Source organism: Bombina bombina, chromosome 6 (genome assembly GCF_027579735.1).
Source record: "Bombina bombina isolate aBomBom1 chromosome 6, aBomBom1.pri, whole genome shotgun sequence".
Classification (NCBI taxonomy): domain Eukaryota; kingdom Metazoa; phylum Chordata; class Amphibia; order Anura; family Bombinatoridae; genus Bombina; species Bombina bombina.
This window is the reverse complement of record NC_069504.1, coordinates 8,547,855-8,573,494: the sequence shown is the minus strand read 5'-3', so window position 1 is coordinate 8,573,494 and position 25,640 is coordinate 8,547,855. Positions and strand designations below refer to the sequence as shown.

General features: G+C 41.5%; 1 protein-coding gene across 1 annotated transcript in view; it reads left to right on the top strand.

Annotated features, from left to right (window-relative positions):
• The window catches only part of MAPK8IP2 (mitogen-activated protein kinase 8 interacting protein 2), a 320,297-nt gene that overhangs the window by 122,351 nt on the left and 172,306 nt on the right, over positions 1-25,640 (top strand). Inside the window, exon 4 of the mRNA XM_053716289.1 lies at positions 20,588-20,660. Within this exon, the coding sequence (XP_053572264.1) occupies positions 20,588-20,660 (73 nt within the window). The remainder of the gene's footprint in view (positions 1-20,587; positions 20,661-25,640) is intronic.

Sequence of the window (25,640 nt, the reverse complement as noted above, 5' to 3'; positions counted from 1 at the left end):
CTCTTCAGTCGTGGCCTCTTCTGAAGAGAGAATTGTTCATTTGTTTTCAGACGGACAATGTCACGACCGTGGCATATGTCAATCATCAAGGGGGGACTCACAGTCCTCTGGCTATGAAAGAAGTATCTCGGATACTTGCTTGGGCAGAATCCAGCTCCTGTCTAATTTCTGCGGTTCACATCCCAGGTATAGACAATTGGGAAGCGGATTATCTCAGTCGCCAGACGTTACATCCGGGCGAATGGTCTCTTCACCCAGAGGTGTTTCTTCAGATTGTTCAAATCTGGGGTCTTCCAGAAATAGATCTGATGGCCTCTCATCTAAACAAGAAACTTCCCAGGTATCTGTCCAGATCCAGGGATCCTCAGGCGGAGGCAGTGGATGCATTGTCACTTCCTTGGAAGTATCATCCTGCCTATATCTTTCCACCTCTGGTTCTTCTTCCAAGAGTGATCTCAAAGATTCTAAAAGAGCGTTCATTTGTTCTGCTGGTGGCTCCAGCATGGCCTCACAGGTTTTGGTATGCGGATCTTGTTCGGATGGCCAGTTGCCAACCTTGGACTCTTCCGTTAAGACCAGACCTATCTCAAGGTCCTTTTTTCCATCAGGATCTCAAATCATTAAATTTGAAGGTATGGAGATTGAACGCTTGATTCTCAGTCATAGAGGTTTCTCTGACTCCATAATTAATACTATGTTACAGGCTCGTAAATCTGTGTCTAGGAAGATATATTATCGAGTCTGGAAGACTTACATTTCTTGGTGCTCTTCTCATCAATTTTCCTGGCATTCTTTTAGAATTCCTAGAATTTTACAATTTCTTCAGGATGGTTTGGATAAAGGTTTTTCTGCAAGTTCTTTGAAAGGACAAATTTCTGCTCTTTCTGTGTTGTTTCACAGAAAGATTGCTAATCTTCCTGATATTCATTGTTTTGTACAGGCTTTGGTTCGTATAAAACCTGTCATTAAGTCAATCTCTCCTCCTTGGAGTTTGAATTTGGTTCTGGGGGCTTTACAAGCTCCTCCGTTTGAACCTATGCATTCTCTGGACATTAAATTACTTTCTTGGAAAGTTCTGTTCCTTTTGGCCATCTCTTCTGCTAGAAGAGTTTCAGAGTTATCTGCTCTTTCTTGTGAATCTCCTTTTCTGATTTTTCATCAGGATAAGGCGGTGTTGCGGACTTCATTTAAATTTTTACCTAAAGTTGTGAATTCTAACAACATTAGTAGAGAAATTGTGGTTCCTTCATTGTGTCCTAATCCTAAGAATTCTAAGGAAAGATCGTTGCATTCTTTGGATGTAGTTAGAGCTTTGAAATATTATGTTGAAGCTACTAAAGATTTCTGAAAGACTTCTAGTCTATTTGTTACCTTTTCTGGTTCCAGGAAAGGTCAGAAGGCCTCTGCCATTTCTTTGGCATCTTGGTTAAAATCTTTGATTCATCATGCTTATGTCGAGTCGGGTAAAACTCCGCCTCAAAGGATTACAGCTCATTCTACTAGGTCAGTTTCTACTTCCTGGGCGTTTAGGAATGAAGCTTCGTTTGATCAGATTTGCAAAGCAGCCACCTGGTCTTCTTTGCATACTTTTACTAAATTCTACCATTTTGATGTGTTTTCTTCTTCTGAAGCAGTTTTTGGTAGAAAAGTACTTCAGGCAGCTGTTTCAGTTTGATTCTTCTGCTTATAATTTCATTTTTTTTCATTATAAGATTAAAACTTTATTTTGGGGTGTGGATTTTTTTTTCAGCGGAATTGGTTGTCTTTATTTTATCCCTCCCTCTCTAGTGACTCTTGCGTGGAAGTTCCACATCTTGGGTATTTATTATCCCATACGTCACTAGCTCATGGACTCTTGCTAATTACATGAAAGAAAACATAATTTATGTAAGAACTTACCTGATAAATTTATTTCTTTCATATTAGCAAGAGTCCATGAGGCCCACCCTTTGTTGTGGTGGTTATGATTTTTTTGTATAAAGCACAATTATTCCAATTCCTTATTTATATGCTTTCGCACTTTTTTTTCTTATCACCCCACTTCTTGGCTATTCGTTAAACTGATTTGTGGGTGTGGTGAGGGGTGTATTTATAGGCATTTTGAGGTTTGGGAAACTTTGCCCCTCCTGGTAGGAATGTATATCCCATACGTCACTAGCTCATGGACTCTTGCTAATATGAAAGAAATGAATTTATCAGGTAAGTTCTTACATAAATTATGTTTCTTCCCTTCAGGCAATCGTCTAGATTACGAGTTTTGGGGTATGAGTGAAAAAGCAGCGTTATGGCTCTTTTTCACTACCGCTGGTATTACGAGTCTTGCAGGTATATTTGTACTGCACACTTTTTTGGCCGTTTCGCAACGTAACTACCGCAGCTTTCAAAAAGTCCTTTTTCAATGGGACTTCCATAGCGCCGGTCCGGCCAAAAAGTGAGTGGTACACCCTATACCGCCAAGATCAATACCGTAAACTGAAAGTCAGTAGTTATGAGTTTTGCGCTACAAAGCTGTAGCATAAAACTCATAACTAAAGTGCTAAAACGTACACTAACACCCATAAACTACCTATTAACCCCTAAACCAAGGCCCTCCCGCATTGCAAACACTAAAATAAAATTATTAACCCCTAATCTGCCACTATAATAATCATATTAACCCCTAAACCGCCGTACTCCCGCATCGCAAACACTAGATAAATATTATTAACCCCTAATCTGCTGCCCCAAAAAAAGCGCTTCCACTATACCCCTAAACCTAACACCCACTAACTTTAATTAAAATAAATCTAAATAAAAATTACTATCATTAACTAAATAATTCCTATTTAAAACGAAATACCTGTAAAATAAACCCTAAGCTAGCTACAATATAACTAATAGTTACATTGTAGCTATCTTAGGTTTCATTTTTATTTTACAGGTAAGTTTGTATTTATTTTAACTAGATAGAATAGTTACTAAATAGTTAACTATTTGCTAACTACCTAGTTAAAATAAATACAAAATTACCTGTAAAATAAAACCTAACCTGTCTTACACTAACACCTAACCTTACATTATATACATTACATTACATTAATTAAATACAATTAACTAAATTACACAAAAAAACACTAAATTACACAAAATAAAAAAGAAATGATGAAATATTTAAACTAATTAAATCTAATCTAATAGCCCTATCAAAATAAAAAAGCCCAACCAAAATAAAAAAAACGTACCCTAAACTAAACTGCCAATAGCCCTTAAAAGGGCCTTTTGCGGGGCATTGCCCCAAAGAAATCAGCTCGTTTAACTGTAAAAAAAAAAATACAAACACCCCCCCAACAGTAAAACCCACCACCCACACAACCAACCCCCCCAAATAAAATCCTATCTAAAAAACCTAAGCTCCCCATTGTCCTGAAAAAGGGCATTTGGATGGGCATTGGCTTTAAAGGGCATTTAGCTCTTTTTCAGCCCAAACCCTAATCTAAAAATAAAACCCACCCAATAAACCCTTAAAAAAAAAAACTAACACTAACCTCCGAAGATCCACTTACAGTTTTGAAGACCGGACAAGCGGCAAGAAGTCCTTAACGAAGCCGGGAGAAGTCTTCATCCAAGCGGCAAGAAGTCCTCAACGAAGCTGGGAGAAGTCTTCATCCAAGCGGCAAGAAGTGGTCCTCCAGGCGGGCAAAAGTCTTCATCCAGACGGCATCTTCTATCTTCATCCTTCCAACGCGGAGCAGCTCCATCTTCAAGACATCCGGCGCAGAGCATCCTCTTCATACGGTCCCTAATCCTACGCAGTCATTGCTCTGCAACCCTGTTTTTCAATCACCAAATGGGGTTGGGATGTTTCCCCATGATTTTTCGGCCCAGTTACAATCTGTGGTTTATGGTGCCCTGAGTACTATGCCAGTTGCAGGGAAGAGCAAGATTAAACACTAGGTCCAGCAGTTCTGTTGGAGCTGCGGAAGTCAGCCAGATGCAGCTTTCTGAAGTTTATGATTCCTCAACTTTCTCATAAGGAGAACTTTAATCCTTTAACTCCTCTGGAGAAACTGAAAGGGATTCTGAGGATATTAATTTTAGATTTAAAATTGAACACATAAGGTATTAACTTAAAGAAATTTTAAGTAATTTGAAGTTAAATCCTCAGAGGAAGTACCACAATTGGATATGGCATTTAAACCTAAGGTAAGGACCCCTGAAGTGTTTACAGTGCCTGCATTGGTGACAGACATTTTAACCAAGGAATGGGAAAAACTTGTTTCCTGTTCTGGATAGCCATTTTGAAATGTGGAGTACCACCCTAGGGTAGATGGTTCCATTTCCACCATAGCTAAACACACTACTATCCTTTTGGAGGATAGCACATTATTTAAGGATCCTATGGATAGGAAGCTAGAGGAATATCTGAGAGAGTTTTTTCTGCAGGGTGGCTTGCTTTTCCAACCTGCTGTAGGTGTAGCTGAGGTAGTGGAGGCTGCCACCTTTTTGTGTGACACTTTATCCTAACAGAGGATATTCAAGACCGCATTTAGGCTCTAAAGATGGCTAATTCTTTAATCCGTGATGCCGTCATCCAGATCATTCATCTCAATGCCAATGATGTGTTAGCAAGGAGAGCTCTCTGGCTAAAATATTGGTCAGCGGGCATGGTTTTACATGATTACTAACTTTGGCCTTTAAAGGAAAATCCTTATTTGGCCTGTTTCTGGATTCAATCATTTCTAGGGTAACTGTCGGTAAATGTGCCTTTCTGCCCCAGAATAAGAAGACTAGGAATAAGGGATGGACATCCTATGGGATGTTTTTGCTCCTTTCATTCAAACATGACACAGAGAGGGGAGTGCTTCCACAACCAAATCGAAATCACCCAGGGGTACCTGGAAGCAAAATCTGTTATGGAACAAGCAACCCAAGAAATCAACCCCAGACACCAGTCAGCATGAAGTGGCGGCCCCTAACCTGAGCTTAGATCAAGTAGAGGGCAGATTATCTCTGTTTCATGAAGCTTGGGCTCACTCCATTCAGGATCCTTGTGTCCTGGAAATCATATCTCAGGTATACAAAATAGGTTTCCGATCTCGCCCTCCAAGGGACAGGTTCCTTCTATTGGGGATTTCAGGGAAACCGGATAAAAGATCAGCCTTCCTATGCTGCATGGAAAATATGATATATATGGGAGTCGTTGTTCCTGTGCCTCCGGCAAAAAGAGGAAGAGGTTTTTTCAAACCTCTTCATTGTTCACAGAAAGGAGGGAAACTTTTGTCCCATCTTAGACCTGAAGTACATCAATATTTTCTTAACAGTATTTTCATTCAAAATGGAAACTGTCAGATCCATTCTTCCTCTGGTGCAGGAAGGTCAATTCATTACCACCATAGATCTGAAGGATGCATACCTTCACATTCCGATTCACCGGGATCATAACCAGTATCTCCATTTTCCCTTCCTAGACATTTATTACCAATTTATAGGTCTTCTATTTACATTAGCTACACCCATGATTTTTACAAAGATTCTGGAGTCTCTCCTTGCTGTATTCCGACTACAAGTAATTGCGGTGGCGCCATACTTGGACAATATCTTGGTTTAGGTGCTCTCTTTACATTTAGTGACATCTCACATGGAAAAGTTACTCTGGTACCTTTTGGACACATGGCTGGAAGTTAAAGCTAGAAAGGAGTTCTCTCATTCCCAACACAAGAATGTGCTTTATAGAGATCATCATAGATTCTATCAGCATGCGTATATACAGTTTTTTTATAGACCAACGCAGGGAGAAGCTTCAGACTACCTCCTGTCTCCTTCACTATACGCTTTGGCCTTTGGTGGCTCAATGCATGGAAGTGGCAGGTCTTATGGTGGCGGCTTTGGATGCTATTTCTTTTGCTCGCTTTCATCTAAGACCTCTACAGTTATGTATGCTAATGCAATGGAATGGAAATCATTTGGACTTGTCTCAGGTAATTTCTCTGGATCCAGAGATGAGAGAGTCTTGCTGCTGGTGGCTGTCTCAAGATACCATTCTTCAGGGTATGTGCTTCCAGCGACCATCCTGGGATATTATCATAATAGATGCTGGGGCGCAGTATGGGTTTCTCTGAGAGCTCAGGGAACCTGATGTCAGTGGAGGCGCCGCTCCAGGTCAACGTCCTGGAGCTGAGGGTCATCTTCAATCCCCTTCTGTCGTGGTCCCAGCTACGTTCTGTCCATTATATTTGATTTCAATCAGCCAACATGACTACAGTGGCATATGTCAACCATCAAGTTAGAATTCACAGCTCTCTGGCGTTGCTGGAGGTGTTTTTAATCCTTTAATGGGCAGAGACATACAGGTGCCAAATGTTGGCCATCCACATTCCAGGTGTGGAGAACTAGGAAGCTGATTTTCTGAGCAGCTAAACTCTTCGCTCAGGGGAATGTTCTCTAAACTAGGAGGTTTTCTGTAACATCAACCACAGGTGGGGATGCCCGGAGATAGATCTGATGGCTTCCCGTCTCAATGCCAAACTGCCAAGATATGGGTCGAAATCAAGAGATCCTCAAGCGGAGTTGGTGGACGCTTTTGCAGTTCCATGGCATTTCAGTCTAGAGTATATTTTTTCCTCCAATTGTTGTGCTCCCTCAAGTAATAGCTGAAATCAAACAGGAGGGAATTTCAGCGATCCTTTAAGCTCTTGCAAGGCCACAGAGGACTTGGTATGCAAATCTTGTGAGATTGTCGTCTGCTCCTTCATGGCAGGTTCCTCAGAGGCTGGACCTTCTAGCTCAGGGTCAGTCGTTCTATCAAAATCTGATTCTCTGAGGCTGACTGCATGAAGATTGAACAAATAGTTTTGTCTCAGAGAGGATTCTCTGATGTGGTGATACTCTGGTTCACGATCTAAAACCGGTCACCAGGCGTATTTACCATAAGGTAAAGATAAAACTCCTTCAGTTACTACAGGGTGGTTTGGAGAAGGGCCTGTCAGCTAGTTCTCTTAAAGGTCAGATTTCGGCTCTTTCTGTTTTGTTACATAATAAGTTGGCTTGTTTGCTGGATGTTCAATCATTTGTTTAACCCCTTGAGTGCTAATGACGGCTCTGAGCCGTCACAAATTGTTTCAGTCAGGTGCTAATGACGGCTCAGAGCCATCACTAGCACTTTCTCACTTTGAGGGAGATCTGGGGGTTCCCACCGGCTCCTACCCCGGCGATTGGGCCTGCATAGTGACAGGCATCGCCGGGTCTTCACGTTATGTGCTGTGATGTCACACGCAATGACGTGATGACATCACCATGCAACTTTATTTAACATTAACAATGTTAAATATAGGAGCAGGGGGCCTAACCTTTCCAACAGTGTAAGTCTTGGGGATCTGAAATAAAAAAAAAAAGTTAAAAAACAATTGGCTAGATTACGAGTTGTGCGTTAGGCTGAAAAAGCAGCTTTAACATGTCCTAACCCTGCTTTTTCACTACCGCTGCTATTACGAGTCTTGCAGGTTTAGGGGCACCGCACACTTCTTTGGCCTTACCGCAAAACGTCTTACGTAAACTTCGTAAAGTCTTTTTTCTATGGGACTTCCATAGCGCTGATATTACGAGTCTGTCCTGGGAGGCCAAAAAGTGAGCGGTACACCCTCTACCTCCAAGATCCCTAACGCATGTAAAAGTCAGTAGTTAAGAGTTCTATGGTACAACGCCGTAACATAAAACTCATAACTAAAGTGCTAAAAAGTACACTAACACCCATAAACTATCTATTAACCCCTAAACCGAGGCCCTCCCGCATCGCAGACACTAAAATACAATTTTTAACCCCTAATCTGCCGCTCTGGACATCGCCGCAACTATAATAAACATAGTAACCCCTAAACCGCCGCACTCCCGCCTCGCAAACACTAGTTAAATAATATTAACCCCTAATCTGCTGTCCCTAACATCGCTGCCACCTACCTACATTTATTAACCCCTAGTCTGCCGCCCCAATGTTGCCGCAACTATACTAAATGTATTAACCCCTAAACCTAAGTCTAACCCTAACCCTAACACTCCCTAACTTAAATATAATTACAATAAATCTAAATAAAAATTAATATTACCTAAATTATTCCTATATAAAACTAAATACTTACCTATAAAATAAACCCTAAGCTAGCTACAATATAACTAATAGTTACATTGTAGCTATCTTAGGGTTTATTTTTATTTTACAGGCAAGTTTGCTTGCTCTTTTGCGGCCCAAACCCTAATCTAAAAAATAAAACCCACCCAATACACCCTTAAAAAAAAACCTAACACTAACCCCCTGAAGATTGACTTACTGTTCTGAAGACCGGGCATCCATCCTTAAGGAAGCGGCAGAAGTCTTCATCTAACCGGGCCGAAGTCCTCAACGAAGCCGGGAGAAGTGGTCCTCCAGACGGCATCTTCTATCTTCATCCTTCCAACACGGAGCGGCTTCATCTTCAAGACATACGACACGGAGCATCCTCTTCAAACGAAGTCTTCTTACTGAATGACGGTTCCTTTAAGTGATGTCATCCAAGATGGCGTCCCTTAGATTCCGATTGGCTGATAGAATTCTATCAGCCAATAGGAATTAAGGTAGAAAAAATCTTATTGGCTGATGCAATCAGCTAATAGGATTGAAGTTCAATCCTATTGGCTGATCCAATCAGCCAATAGGATTGAGCTTGCATTCTATTGGCTGATTGGAACAGCCAGTAGAATGCCAGCTCAATCCTATTGGCTGATTGCATCAGCCAATTGGATTTTTTCTACCTTAATTCCGATTGGCTGATAGAATTCTATCAGCCAATCGGAATCTAAGGGACGCCATCTTGGATGACGTCACTTAAAGGAACCGTCATTTAGTAAGAAGTCTCCGGATGAAGAGGATGCTCCTCGTCGGATGTCTTGAATATGGAGCCGCTCCGCATCGGATGGATGAAGTTAGAAGATGCCGTCTGGATGAAGACTTCTGCCCGTCTGGAGGACCACTTCGCCCGGCTTGGATGAAGACTTCTCCCAGCTTCGTTGAGGACTTCGGCCCGGTTGGATGAAGACTTCTGCCGCTTCCTTGAGGATGGATGTCCGGTCTTCAGAACAGTAAGTCGATCTTCAGTTGGTTAGTGTTAGGTTTTTTCAAGGGTGTATTGGATGGGTTTTAGATTAGGGTTTGGGCCGCAAAAGAGCTAACTGTCCTTTTAAGGCCAATGCCCATCCAAATGCCCTTTTCAGGGCAATGGGGAGCTTAGGTTTTTTTAGTTAGTATTTTATTTGGGGGGTTGGTTGTGTGGGTGGTGGGTTTTACTGTTGGGGGGGTTGTTTGTATTTTTTTTTACAGGTAAAAGAGCTGATTACTTTGGGGCAATGCCCCACAAAAAGCCCTTTTAAGGCCTATTGATAGTTTAGTTTAGGCTAGAGTTTTTTTTATTTGGGGGGGGCTTTTTTATTTTGATAGGGCTATTAGATTAGGTGTAATTAGTTTAAAGATCTTTAATTTGTTTATTATTTTCTGTAATTTAGTGGGGGGTTTTGTACTTTAGCTAATTTTAATTTATTTAATTGTTGTTAATTTAGTAAATTTATTTAATTATAGTGTAGTGTTAGGTGTTATTTTAACTTAGGTTAAGTTTTATTTTACAGGTACTTTTGTATTTATTTTAGCTAGGTAGTTATTAAATAGTTAATAACTATTTAATAACTATTGCACCTAGTCAAAATAAATGCAAACTTACCTGTAAAATAAAAATAAACCCTAACATAGCTACAATGTAACTATTAGTTATATTGTAGCTATCTTACGGCTAGATTACGAGTTGTGCGTTAGGGTAAAAAAGCAGCGTTAAGAGGTCCTAACGCTGCTTTTTTACGCGCGCTGGTATTACGAGTCTTGAAGGTTAAGGGGCACCGCACACTTCTTTGGCCTTACTGCAAAACGATTTACGTAAACTTCGTAAAGTCTTTTTTCTATGGGACTTCCATAGCGCCGGTATTACGAGTCTGTCCTGGGAGGCCAAAAAGTGAGCGGTACACCCTACCCTGTCAAGATCCCTAACGCATTTAAAAGTCAGTAGTTTTATGGTACAACGCCGTAACATAAAACTCATAACTAAAGTGCTAAAAAGTACACTAACACCCATAAACTACCTATTAACCCCTAAACCGAGGCCCTCCAGCATCGCAAATACTATAATTAAATTATTAACCGCTAATCTGCCACTCTGGACATCGCCGCCACCTACATTATATTTATGAACCCCTAATCTGCTGCCCCCAACATCGCCAACACCTACATTATATTTATTAACCCCTAATCTGCCGCCCCAATGTCGCCGCCACTATAATAAACATATTAACCCCTAAACCGCCGCACTCCCGCCTTGCAAACATTAGTTAAATCAAGATCCCTAACGCATTTAAAAGTCAGTAGTTTTATGGTACAACGCCGTAACATAAAACCCATAACTAAAGTGCTAAAAAGTACACTAACACCCATAAACTACCTATTAACCCCTAAACCGAGGCCCTCCCGCATCGCAAATACTATAATTAAATTATTAACCGCTAATCTGCCGCTCCGGACATCGCCGCCACCTACATTATATTTATGAATCCCTAATCTGCTGTCCCTAACATCGCCGCCACCTACCTACATTTATTAACCCCTAATCTGCCGCCCCCAACGTCGCCGCCACTATACTAAATGTATTAATATTCCTATCATTAACTAAATAATTCCTATTTAAAACTAAATACTTACCTATAAAATAAACCCTAAGCTAGCTACAATATAACTAATAGTTACATTGTAGCTATCTTAGGGTTTATTTTTATTTTACAGGCAAGTTTGTATTTATTTTAACTAGGTACAATAGTTACTAAATAGTTATTAACTATTTAATAGCTACCTAGCTAAAATAAATACAAAAGTACCTGTAAAATAAAACCTAACCTAAGTTGCAATGCCCATCCAAATGCCCTTTTCAGGGCAATGGGGAGCTTAGGTTTTTTAGATAGTATTTTTTTTGGTTGGTTGTGTGGGTGGTGGGTTTTACTGTTGGGGGGGTTGTTTGTATTTTTTTTTTTACAGGTAAAAGAGCTGATTACTTTGGGGCAATGCCTCGCAAAAGGCCCTTTTAAGGGCTATTGGTAGTTTAGTTTAGTCTAGGTTTTTTTTTATTTTGGGGGGGCTTTTTTATTTTGATAGGGCTATTACATTAGGTGTAATTAGTTTAAATATCTTGTAATTTGTTTATTATTTTCTGTAATTTAGTGGGGGTTTTTTTTGTACTTTAGCTAATTTAAAGTGATGGTAAACTCAAGCTTATGAAGTTTAAAACTTTGGAAGTACTCCTCGGTATGTGCACAGTGATGCCTGAATTTTTTTTAAATAAAACTTTTTTCACTGAAAATATTACTTTTTAAAGCCGCTCTGTTACCTGTGCCCCGGCCGCCTCTGTCTGAAAATGTCTGTAATCTCAATTTGACAGACAGGTGCATCGTCCAATAGGGACTGCACCATACGCCCTATGTCAGTCTAGTAGATGCAGTATGCACGTTCCCATGCTGGTGATTCAAGCAGAATCGCCACAATTACCACTATACAAATGTAGTTTTAGCTCCAATCTTACAGTTGCTTATAGTGAACAGTGAATCTTCCTGTCATTAGCGATTCACTGTTCACTGCAGCGGTGAAAACGGCACTTATTATTTTTTCTTATAAAATGAAGGGCTGAAGGCTGGGCTGAAGAATCTCCCCATGAACCGCAGGGTTGGTATTGGAGTGCGGTAATGAGCAAAATTTTTTTTTTTTTAAATATATTTTTATTGAGATTACAGAGAGATACAACAACATCATTTGTCCATTTACAGTGACAGAGAGTGCACACGTATGTGTAGAATAGACAGTTGATATGTTACAAGATAATCTATACAGTAAGTTTGCAAGCTGAAGGAAAACATGTCATATACTATTTCCCTCAACGAAATTATTACTAACTAGGTAGGTAAGCACTTGCTGAAAATCCCTTCATGCATGGTGATATATGATCACTTATGAAACTGTTGGTCAAAGAATGAGAGAATCAATGGACTATTCTTAATGAAATCTCTTTTTTGGTGTAATAAAAGTTTAGATTGAAATAGTAAATATAAAAGAAAAATTAGGGGAAAGCAGCGGGCGAGAGCCGCTCGGTATTTAAGAGGGAAGGGGGGGGGGGGGCGTGACCAAGGGATTTTTCAGGACAAAGTACAGTTAATGTTCACTTTTATATTGGACGTAAGGTATAGAATAATCTCAAGGATGTCATCAGTAACTAAATGCTTAACTTAGAGTAGGAACCTGGCATACAGTAATATTCATATTGTAATGAGAAAAACCTTTTTCAATCACAGCAACAGCTATGTTAGTATTCCTTCCAAAAGTGTCAGGTATAATGACAATGATGAGATTGTGTTCCTATCTACTAGTAATATAAATAAACAAAGTGTAAAAACAAGCAGATTGTATCAGTATGACAAACTCTGAACCTCAGAAATATAGCCCCTTAAATAACATAGGTATATAAATTCCACCCAACAGTTACATAATTGAGCCCATCAAAGTAAATATACCAGAGCCCAAGGTTATCTGAAAAACATATAAACCTTATAAGTTCAAGCATCTCTAACCAAACAATACATAGCAAACTAAACAGACGCTCAATCAATCAGAAGGTTTATAGCCTAACCACCAGGAAAGGACAGCAAAGTCAGCTGTAGAAGGTAAAAGGACTAATTCCTCCAATAGGTTTAGTGCTAGTGTGGTTTACATGGGGCTTTATACGGTTAATAATAGTATAGGCTATCATATAGTATAAAACCAGTTATATCTAACACCTTATACTGTCCAAAACATCTGCAAGTAAGCACCTATTGAGGGCCTAATTACAATCCCCCAACAGGTCCAGACTAGGGTTCAAGGATAAAGGACCTATATCTCCCAGCAACAGTTCTAAGATAATATAAAATGAGTTAGGAACAGTGTAAAACAAAACAATCTCAGGTTGGGATATGTATAATAAAAACAAAAATGAAAAGAAGAGAAGAATTAGCAACAGAGCTGCAGGTTATCCATATGAAGTACCATATTGGTTGGAGGCTTATGGAGATGGGAGTCTGGAGACCCCCATCTGTGGATTGAAATAAGCGGGAGCTAATGCCATAAAGCCATTAGTGCAAAAACACAATTCTGTCTGTGGATTATGTATCTCGAATCTAAGTATGGATTGAACCTATCTACAGGCTTATATGCAGTTAAAGTCAGGGAAAAAGGTACTGAGATAGTAGGTGTTAGGGTGGCGTTAGATAAAGCCTAGTGTGGGACTGTTGCAACAGGTGAGTTATAGATGAATAAAGGAGCATATATGAACATAAAACTGAACCTTATAGTCATATGAGGTATGGCACTAGAGACAATTAATATATCCATCAAGAACAATGCAAGTTTAAGTCCTATGGTATGGGGGACTTAGCAACACTTGTCTCTCTGGGTAAAGGGATAACTGCTGTGTACAAGAGGGAGCGTTGTAGGGGCCATTAATACAGTCTCTGTCACTTTTGGCCGCACATATTCTTATTTTTTTTAAAAAATTTTAACCAATGCCGGTTCTCATCAGGCACTTGTCACGGGAAAGATATAGGGGGCCTCCCAGGGGCGGCATGTTGCGGAGCAGATAGATCTTATGTTAGTCATTGTGAGAGACAGAGTGGTGCTTACGATCCTGTGGGCCAGTCCTCTCATGAACCCCTCCATCCGGATAGGGTAATCTGTGTACTTCGCAAGTGCTACAGGCACTGGCTTCAGAAGAAGAGTTCCATAGGGAGCGGAGGAGACAGATGCTTCACTGTAAGGTGGTATTGATGCTGGTATGTCAGCCTCAGGCCCCGCCCCGACCGGCCGCTTCGGAGCACGGCCCAGGGCAATGGTAGCGATGTCCGGGATTGTGTCCGGCGAGCTCTCAAGGCTAGGCATAGTACCATGACAAGGGACCATGTTGGTAGGCCTCACCGCCATTTTAGTCAAATCGACTGCGCAGTAGGCATCCGGGATGTTCTCCTGTGGGCAGGCAGTGATAAGTTGCTGGATCCCAGGATCGGGCTCTAAGGCGGGTGCGGTATCTTCCCTGTCTAAAGATATGCAGAGGAGGAGTGAGCTAAAGTGAGTGTCCATTCGGGCCTCTAGCGCAGCGTGCGCGTCCATGATCTCTCTGTCCATCCTCTTCAGTTGTAGATAGTACTGACCGTATATTCGTCGCTCACATCAGTAGTGAAAGGGGCAGTTAACCCAGGTAACCCAGAGGGAGGTTTCAATCACAAGTGGAGGCCTCTGATAAAGGTCGGAATGGGCAAATCGGCTCCCGAGCTTTCCAGTGAGAGAGGCTTGATATCTTTTAGATCAACCAGTAGTATAGAAGCTAAAACAGTTATTTGTGTGGTTAAATGTCAAGGTATCCATACGATATTCGATATATTAGTGTAGGAAAATCAGGAGCTTCATATTTTGCGTCTTGTCATGGCCGAGTCTTAGCCACGCCCCAATGAGCAAAATTTTGCTCAACGCTCACTTCTTGCCTTTTAACGACGGGTTTCTGAAAACTCGTAACACCAGCGCTGCAGGTAAGTGAGCGGTGAGGGAAAACTGCTCGTTAGCACCGCATAGCCTCTAACGCAAAACTTGTAATCTGGGCCTTAGGGTTTATTTTACAGGTAAGTATTTAGTTTTAAATAGGAATTATTTATGTAATAATATTAATTTTTATTTAGATTTATTGTAATTATATTTAAGTTAGGGGGTGTTAGGGTTAGACTTAGGTTTAGGGGTTAATACATTTAGTATAGTGGCGACGACGTTGGGGACGGCAGATTAGGGGTTAATAATATTTAAGTAATGTTTGCAAGGCGGGAGTGCGGCGGTTTAGGGGTTAATATGTTTATTATAGTGGTGGCGACGTTGGGGGTGGCAGATTAGGGGTTAATAAGTGTAAGATTAGGGGTGTTTAGACTCGGGGTTCATGTTAGGGTGTTATGTGTAAACATAACTTTTATTTCCCCATAGGAATTAATGGGGCTGCGTTACGGATCTTTTTTGCAGGTGTTAGACTTTTTCTCAGCCGGCTCTCCACGTTGATTCCTATGTGGAATTCGTGCACGAGCACGTACGACCAGCTCACCGCTGACTTAAGCAGCGCTGGTATTGGAGTGCGGTAAGGAGCAAAATTTTGCTTAACGCCCACTTCTTGCCTTTTAACGCCGGGTTTGTAAAAACCCGTAATACTAGCGCTGTAGGTAAGTGAGCGGTGAGAGAAAACTGCTCGTTAGCACCGCATAGCTTCTAACACAAAACTCATAATCTGGCCGAATATTTTTAAAAATATAAAATAAAAAACCCTTTTAAAAACCTTAGCACCCAGGTGGGAAAGTGCGAAGCACTCAAAGGGTTAAACCTATTGCTCCTCCATGGAGCCTTAGGCCTCTAGTTATCAAGCCGTCAACCGCAAATACGCTGGAATTCCGCAGCGTATTTGTGGCGAGGCTGATTCGCTGTAGTTATCAAGCCCTACAGCCCGGCAAAAGTAGAATTTAGTGACGTAACATACGATCCGCCGGACTCAGTCCGACACAGATCGATGCTTACGTCACTACAGATGTTCCGAATGCAAGTTCGGCACAATCTGACTACTTTTGGAAGTTATCAAAGAACAACCAGATACGCTCGCCACTATTCTGGGCCAGCACACCTGGTGTTCAATCCGCCGCCTTGGATGCGGCGGATCCCATAGGAATCAATGGGAGTCTGACAGCAGCGAGAGCTCATGTTCGCTGCTGCCCGATATCCCATTGATTTCTATGGGAAGTGTCTGCACCTAACACCCTAACATGTACCCCGAGTCTAAACACCCCTAATATGTCCCCCCTACACCGCCGCCACCTACTTTATACGTATTAACCCCTAAACCGCCGCTCCCGTACCCCGCCGCAACTATAATAAATATATGAACCCCTAAACCGCTGCTACTATAATAATTATTTGAACCCCTAAACCGCCGCTCCCAGACCCCGCCGCCACTATAATAATTATATGAACCCCTAAACCGCCGCTCCCGGACCCCGCCGCCACCTACATTATACCTATTAACCCCTAATCTGCCGCCCCCTATACCGCAGCCACCTACATAAAGTTATTAACCCCTATCCTGCCGATCCTGGACCCCGCCTCAAATTAAATTCATTGTTTAACCCCTAAACCGCCGCACCCGGAGCCCTCCGCCACCTACATTACATTTATTAACCCCTATCCTGCCCCCCCTACACCGCCGCCACCTACAGTACATTGATTAACCCCTAATCTACCCACCCTACACCGCTGCCACTATATTAAATGAATTAACCCCTAAACCTAAGTCTAACCCTAACCCTCCCCTAACTTAAATATTATTTAAATTAATCTAAATAAATATTCCTATCATTAAATAAATTAATCCTATTTAAAACTAAATACTTACCTATAAAATAAACCCTAAGATAGCTACAGTAGAATTAATAATTACATTGTAGCTATTTTAGAGTTTATTTTTTACAGGCAACTTCGTATTTATTTTAACCAGGTACAATAGCTATTAAATAGTTAAGAACTATTTAATAGCTACCTAGTTAAAATAATTACAAAATTACCTGTAAAATAAATCATAACCTAAGTTACAAATACACCTAACACTACACTATCAATAAATTAATTAACTACAATGATCTAAAATAAAATACAATTAAATAAACTAAACTATGTTACAAAAACAAACACTAAATTACAAAAAATAAAAAAAATTAGTTTTATCTAATTACATCTAATCTAAGCCCCCTAATAAAATAAAAAAGCCCCCCAAAATAATAAAATTCCCTACCCTAAACTAAATTACAAAAGTAACCAGCTCTTTTACCAGCCCTTAAAAGGGCTTTTTGTGGGGCATTGCCCCAAAGTAATCAGCTCTTTTACCTGTAAAAAAAAAAAAAGCAATACAATACCCCCCCAACATTACAACCCACCACCCACACATCCCTACTCTAAACCCCACCAGATCCTCCCTTCAATAAACCTAACCCTACCCCATTGAAGATCACCCTACCTTGAGCCGTCTTCACCCAACCGGGCCGAACTCTTCATCCGATGCGTGCAGAAGTCTTTATCCGATCGGCGCAGAAGAGGTTCTTCATCCAAGCGGCATCTTCTATCTTCATCCTTCCGGAGATGAGCGGCTCCATCTTGAAGACCTCCGGCGCGGAACATCCATCTCTGCCGACGACTACCCGACGAATGACTGGTCCTTTAAATGACGTCATTCAGCCAATCGGATTTTGCCTACCTTAATTCCGATTGGTTGATAGAATCCTATCAGCCAATCGGAATTCGAGGGATGCCATCTTGGATGACGTCATTTAAAGGACCAGTCATTCGTCGGGTAGTCGTCGGCAGAGATGGATGTTCCGTGCCAGAGGTCTTCAAGATTAGCCGCTCATCGCCGGAAGGATGAAGATTTCTGCCGGATGGAGGACCTCTTCTGCGCCGATCGGATGAAGACTTCTGCCCGGCTGGAGGACCACTTGTGCCCGCATCGGATGAAGAGTTCGGCCTGGTTGGGTGAAGATGGCTCAAGGTAGGGTGATCTTCAATGGGGTAGTGTTAGGTTTATTGAAGGGGGGATCGGGTGGGTTTTACAGTAGGGCTGTGTGGGTGGTGGGTTATAATGTTGGGGGGGTATTGTATTGCTTTTTTTTTTTTTACAGGTAAAAGAGCTGATTACTTTGGGGCAATGCCCCGCAAAAAGCCCTTTTAAGGGCTGGTAAAAGAGCTGGTTACTTTTGTAATTTAGTTTAGGGTAAGGAATTTTATTATTTTAAGGGGCTTTTTTATATTATTAGGCTTAGATTAGGTGTAATTAGATTAAACTTCTTGTAATATTTTTTTATTTTTTGTAATTTAGTGTTTGTTTTTGTAATATAGTTTAGTTTATTTAATTGTATTTTATTTTAGATCATTGTAGTTAATTAATTTAATTAATTTATTGATAGTGTAGTGTTAGGTGTATTTGTAACTTAGGTTAGAATTTATTTTACAGGTAATTTTGTAATTTTAACTAGGTAGCTATTAAATAGTTATTAACTATTTAATAGCTATTGTACCTAGTTAAAATATATACAAAGTTGCCTGTAAAATAAAAATAAACCCTAAAGCAGATACAATGTAATTATTAATTATATTGTAGCTATCTTAGGGTTTATTTTATAGGTAAGTATTTAATTTTAAATAGGATTAATTTATTTAATGATAGGAATATTCATTTAGATTTATTTAAATAATATTTAAGTTAGGGGGGTGTTAGGGTTAGGGTTAGACTTAGGTTTAGGGGTTAATTCATTTAATATAGTGGCGGCGGTGTAGGGGGGGTAGATTAGGGGTTAATCAATGTACTGTAGGTGGCGGCGGTGTAGGGGGGGCAGGATAGGGGTTAATAAATGTAATGTAGGTGGCGGCGGGGTCCAGGAGCGGCGGTTTAGGGGTTCATATAATTTATTATAGTGGCGGCGGGATCCGGGTGCGGCGGTTTAGGGGTTAATATATTTATTATAGTTGCGGCGGGGTCCGGGTGCGGTGGTTTAGGGGGTAATAAGTTTATTTAGGTGCGGGGGCTCCGGGAGCGGCGGTTTAGGGGGAAAAACTGTATAGTATAGTGTAGGTGCTTAGTGACAGGCTTGCAAGAAAGCTGCGAAGAAGCTGATGAGCAGCGAGATCGATGACTGTCAGTTAACAGTCCGCTGCTCATCGCTCCGTACTTGGTGTGCGGCTTTTTGACAGCTTTCTTGATAACTTTGGCGAATGTATTTAGGTCAGCGGTGGCGATGTTAGGCGAGCGTATTGGGCCGGCGAATGCAGCAAAATACGGAGCTTCATAACTAGAGGCCTTAATCTTGTTCTTAGAGTTCTTCAACAGACTCCGTTTGAGCCTATGCATTCTATTGATGTTATGTTACTAACTTGGAAGCTGTTGTTTCTTTTAGTTATTTTGTCTGCTCGTAGAGTGTCAGAATTGTCTGCCCTACAGTGTGACTCGCGTTAGCTAGTGTTCCATATGGATAACTGTACTTCAGACAAAGATGAGGTGTTTACCTAAGGTTGTATAAACTCATTATATCAATCAAGAAATTGTTGTTCTGTCTCTTTGTCCCAGCCCTTCTTCCACTATGGAGAGGTTGTTGCATAGAGGCCTATTTATCATATGTCTGTCGGACCTGATCCGACAGTGCGGATCAGGTCCGACAGACATCGCTGAATGCGGAGAGCAATACGCTCTCCGTATTCAGCATCGCACCAGCAGCTCTTGTGAGCTGCTGGTGCAACGCCGCCCCTGCAGACTCGTGGCCAATTGGCCACCAGCAGGGGGGTGTCAATCAACCTGATAGTACTCGATCGGATTGAATTCCAGAGATTCCTGTCCACCTCATCAGAGCAGGCTGACAGGGTTATGGAGCAGCGGTCTTTAGAAACACGAGTCCTCAAACTCCGTACGGAGCTTGATAGATAGGCCCCATAATCTGTATGTTAGAGTTTTAAATATCTATCTTCATGCTACCAAGAATCATCTTCTGTATTCTGGCATGCACAAGGGCCAGAAAGGCACAGCTGTTACCCTATCCCTCTGGCTCAGAAGTTTGATTTGCATGGCTTATATAGAAGTGGGTCAGCAGCCTCCATCATGGAATACTGCACATTCTACCAGTGCAGTGTCTTCTTCCTGGGCCTTCAAGAATTAGGCTTCAGTGGAACCGATATGTAAGGCTGCTACTTGGATCATATACTCTCACAAAAGATTTTATGTTTTTGCCTCAGCTGAGACGTCCTTTAGGAGAAAGGTTCTTCAAGCAGTGGTGTCTAGTACTTAGGACTGCCTTCCCTACCTTTCCTGCCTAATGTTTTTCGTGGACACTATAGCTTGGGTATTCGTTTCCCATAGGTTATGAATGGATTGAATGGACTCTCACTGCCTTTAGAAGGAAAATATAACTTATGCTTACCTGATAAATTATTTTCCTTCTTGGCAGTGTGAGTCCACAAATCCGCCCTGAAATTGTGTAGTGGCGGCAGTCTTGTGGCACCTTTTTACCTCTATTTATCTCTCTACTTTTCCTTATCGACTTGAACTTCTGAGAGGGTAGGGGAAGTGGGAGGGATATTTAATCTTCAGTTTGGGGTGTCTTTGCCTCCTCCTGTTGGCCAGGAGAAGTATTTCCCATAAGTTATCAATAGATTTAGTGGATTCTCACTGCCAACAAGAAAAATAATTTATCAGGTAAGCATAAATTCTATTTTTCTTGCTACTCTCTCACTCATGGCACGTAGATTACTGTAGATCTCACATGTTCCTTTTATTCCTTGCTATTATTATGTTTAAACCCCTTAACAACAAAGATATTCATAGTATTTGTGTTTGCATGTGACTTTATACGGAGCATAGTAACCTTCATATTATGATAATATATAGACTATTGAGACCATTCCTTCTGTAATTCTCAGGACACTCTCAACAACAATGGAGGTTTTATTCCCCAGAGAGACAGCTGGACTGATGCTGAGATAAACAAGACTGGTAAGGATAAGAATTTACTGTCATTTTTTTTTTTTATTGAACTTTAAAAACATTTAAAGATATTTGTTACTGTAAATGCATTTCCTTTACTCTGTTAATGAATTTACGTTTCTGTTTGATCACCTCTTTCTTGGCTTGCCATGGTTGCATTCATTAAACAAGCATAAGCTCCTAGATGCTCATTCCTTCAATTACCAGTTTACCAATTACCAGTTTTCCTCCCAGTGTAGTCGCCTTTATTATTTACTAAATGCATTTAGTCATTTCTTTATTAGTATGACTGTCAGGCAATCACTGATTTCTGTAAATCAATGCAAACAAGATGGTGTCTCGTAGGGTAATCATTTTCTAACAATCGGTTAGAAAAATATCACTGACATAGGTACCACTGCACTGGTGATTTAACCTTCATTACTCCCGGATGCCCACTATCACAGTTTTCAAACCAGATTCTCATTCCTGAAAACCTCTACTCTCACAGTGGTATTTGTCACCACCTCCAAACCAGAACCCCATTCCTGAAAACCTCTACTCACAGTGGTATTTGTAACCACTTCCAAACCAAAACCCCAGTCCGGGAGATCACTATTCTCACAGTGGTATTCATCACCACACCCAAACCAGAACCTCATTCCAAGAAAACCTCACTCTCAGATTGGTATTTGTCACTGCTTCCAAACCAGAACCCCATTCATGGAAACCTCTTCTCTCACAGTGGTATTCATCATCACACCCAAACCAGAACCCAATTTCTGGAAACCACTACTCTCACAGTGGTATTTATCACCACACCCAAACCAGAACCTCATTCCTGGAAACCACTACTCTCACAGTGGTATTTATCACCACACCCAAACCAGAACCTCATTGCAGAAAAACTCTACCTACACAGTGGTATTCATCACCACACCCAAACCAGTACCTCATTCCTTGAAACCTCTACTCTCACAGAGGTATTCATCACCACACCCAAACCAGAACCTCATTGCAGTAAAACTCTACTCTCAGTGATATTAATCACCAAACCCAAACCAGAACCTCATTCCAGGAAACCTCTACTCTCACAGTGGTATTCATCACCACACCCAAACCAGAACCTTATTGCATGAAAACTCTACTCTCACAGTGGTATTCATCACCACACCCAAACCAGAACCTCATTGCAGGAAACCTCTACTCTCACAGTGGTATTCATCACCACACCCAAACCAGAACCTTATTGCAGGAAAACTCTACTCTCACAGTGGTATTCATCACCACACCCAAACCAGAACCTCATTCCAGGAAACCTCTACTCTCTCACAGTGGTATTCATCACCACACCCAAACCAGAACCTTATTGCAGGAAAACTCTACTTTCACAGTGGTATTCATCACCACACCCAAACCAGAACCTCATTCAAGGAAACCTCTACTCTCACAGTGGTATTCATCATCACACCCAAACCAGAACCTCATTCCAGAAAACCTCTACTCTCACAGTGATATTTGTCACCACTTCCAAACCAGAACCTTATTCCAGGAAACCTCTACTCGTAGTGGTATTCATCACCACACCCAAACCAGAACCTCATTCCAGGAAACCTCTTCTCTCACAGTGGTATTTGTCACCACTTCCAAACCAGAACCTCATTCCAGGAAACCTCTACTCTCACAGTGGTTTCCTTGAAACCTCTACTCTCACAGTGGTATTCATCACCACACCCAAGCCAGAACCTCATTCCTGGAAACCACTACTCTCACAGTGGTATTAATCACCACACCCAAACCAGAATCTCATTCCTGGAAACCTCTACTCACAGTGGTATTTGTCACTACTTCTAAACCAGAACCCCAATCCGGGAGACGACTACTCTCACATGGTATTCATCACCACACCCAAACTAGAACCTCTTTGGAATGAAAAATATTTATAACTGCCTTGGAGTTTAGCACTGTAGGTCTAACAGAGTGTCAAGTTTAGCACTGTAGACCTAACGCAGTGTCGTGTTTAGCGTTGTTATTCATCACCACACCCAAACCAGAACCTCATTCCTCTGCTATGTGTAGGCTTATCCTGTATCTTGCATTGACAGCCGCTGGTAAACGGGGATCACTGACTAGAGCAGGAGCACAGCACTCTATAAGTTACATGCAACAGGGAAGGGAATAACAGCTGCAGACACATAGCTATCTCACTGGTCCCCAGCACACTGTGTGCTTTATGTAGATCACTGGATGACCGTGAGAAAGCAAAGCAAATCGTGTGTCACATGACCAGACCGTGTGAGTTGGCATCTCTGTGATTTAATAACAATCCAAATGATGATTCCCCTTATTTCTGGGTTGTGGTAGCACAGGTAATCTAATCCACATAAGCCATGAAAAGATGTGAACTAAAAAAGAAACGTATACTGTCCTGAAAAAGCGAAAAGTAAATAAAAAAACACAGTGCTATGTACAGGAGGTCATAAGAGTGAAGCAACTGGTGCCTTGCACATACCGACTAATCAAATAAGATTAGTTGACAACTATTTTTGATAATATATTTATACACACACCTATATATTCATATAGATATAGGTCTAACACAGTGTTGGGTTTAGCAGAGTAGGTCTAACACAGTGTCAGGTTAGGTGCTGTAGGTTTAACTCAGTGTCAGGTTTAGCGTTGTAGGTCTAACACAGTGTTGGGTTTAGCAGAGTAGGTCTAACACAGTGTCAGGTTTAGCGCTGTAGGTCTAACTCAGTGTCGGGTTTAGCAGTGTAGGTCTAACTCAGTGTCGGGTTTAGCGCTGTTGGTCTAATGCAGTTTTAGGTTTAGCGCTATAGGTCTAACGCAGTGTCGGGTTTAGCGCTGTAGGTCTAACACATTGTCAGGTTTAGCGCTGTAAATATAACACAGTCTCAGTTTTAGAGATGTAGGTCTAACACAGTGTTAGGTTAGTGCTGTCGGTCTAACGCAGTGTAGGGTTTAGCGCTGTAGGTCTAACGCAGTGTCGAGTTTAGCGCTGTAGGTCTAACGCAGTGTCTGGGTTAGTGCTGTAGGTCTAACGCAGTGTTGGGTTAGTGCTGTAGGTCTAACGCAGTGTTGGGTTAGTGCTGTAGGTCTAACGCAGTGTTGGGTTAGTGCTGTAGGTCTAACGCAGTGTCTGGGTTTAGCGCTGTAGGTCTAACGCAGTGTCTGGGTTAGTGCTGTAGGTCTAACGCAGTGTCTGGGTTAGTGCTGTAGGTCTAACGCAGTGTCTGGGTTAGTGCTGTAGGTCTAACGCAGTGTCTGGGTTAGTGCTGTAGGTCTAACGCAGTGTCTGGGTTAGTGCTGTAGGTCTAACGCAGTGTCTGGGTTAGTGCTGTAGGTCTAACGCAGTGTTGGGTTAGTGCTGTAGGTCTAACGCAGTGTTGGGTTAGTGCTGTAGGTCTAACAGTGTTGGGTTTAGTGCTTTAGGTGTGTTTGTGTGTGCATATATATATATATATATATATATATATATACATACATACACACACACACTGGTCACTTTATTAGGTACACCTGTTCAATTTCTTGGTAACACAAATTGCTAATCAGCCAATCATATGGCATTTAGGCATCTAGACGTGGTGAAGATGACTTGCTGAAGTTAAAACCAAGCATCAGAATGGGAAAGAAAGGGGATTTAAGTGACTTTAAATGTGGCATGGATGTTGGTGCCATGGGCTGGTCTGAGTATTTAAAAAAACTGCTGATCTACTGGGATTTTCATGCACAACCATCTCTAGGGTTTACAGAGAATGGTTCTGATAAAGAGAAAATATCCAGTGAGAGGCAGTTGTGTGGACAAAAATGCCTTGGACAACAGTAACTCAAATAACCACTCCTTACAACCAAGGTATGCAGAATACCATCTCTGAATGCACAACACATCATACCTTGAAGCAGATGGGCTACAGCAGCAGAAGACCACACCGGGTGCCACTCCTGTCAGCTAAGAACAGGAAATTGAGGCTCAGCAAAATTGGACAATAGAAGATTGGAAAAATGTGGTCTGAGTCTCAATTTCAGCTGTGACATTCATGTAAACATGAAAGCATGGATCCATACTGCCTTGTATCAACGGTTCAGACTGGTGTTGGTGGAGTAATGGTGTGGGAGATATTTTCTTTGCACACTTTGGGCCCCTTAGTACCAATTGATCATCGTTTAAATGCCACGGCCTACCAGAGTATTGTTGCTGACCATGTCCATACATTTATGACTACAGTGTACCCATCTTCTGATGGCTACTTCCAGCAGGATAATGCACCATATCACAAAGCTCAAATCATCTCAAACTGGTTTATTTAAGATGAAAATTAGTTCTCTGTACTCCACTGGCCTCCACAATCACCAGTTCTCAATCCAATAGAGCACCTTTGTGGTGGAACAGGAGATTTGCATCATGAATGTAAAGCTGACAAATCTGCAGCAACTGTGTGATGCTATCATGTCAATATGGACCAAAATGTCTGAGGAATGTTTCCAACACCTTGTTAAATCTATGCAATGAAGAATTAAGGCAGTTCTGCCTTTGACACCGTTGACCATCCCCTTCTCCTACGGACTCTCAGCTCCCTTGGGCTCTCTACCACTGCCCTCTCCTGGATCCAGGTCTTTTTCTGTCTCCTTTGCTAGTGACTCCTCTCCATTTCCTCTGTCTGTTGGAGTACCTCAGGACTCTGTTCTGGGTCCTCTACTCTTCTCTATTTATACTTCCTCACTGGGTAAACTTATCAGTAGCTATGGCTTCAACTATCACCTCTATGCTGATGATACTCAGATCTACCTATCCACCCTGCACTCTCCTTCTGTCCTTTCTCACATCAGTGTCTGCTTATCCGTCATTTCTTCTTGGATGGTCTCTCACCACCTAAAAATCAACATGTCCAAGACTCCTTCTAATACCCCCTCTAATTCTACTCCAGTTTCTAATTTTTCAATCACTGTTGGTGACACCACCATCTCCTCATCACCCCAAGTCCGCTG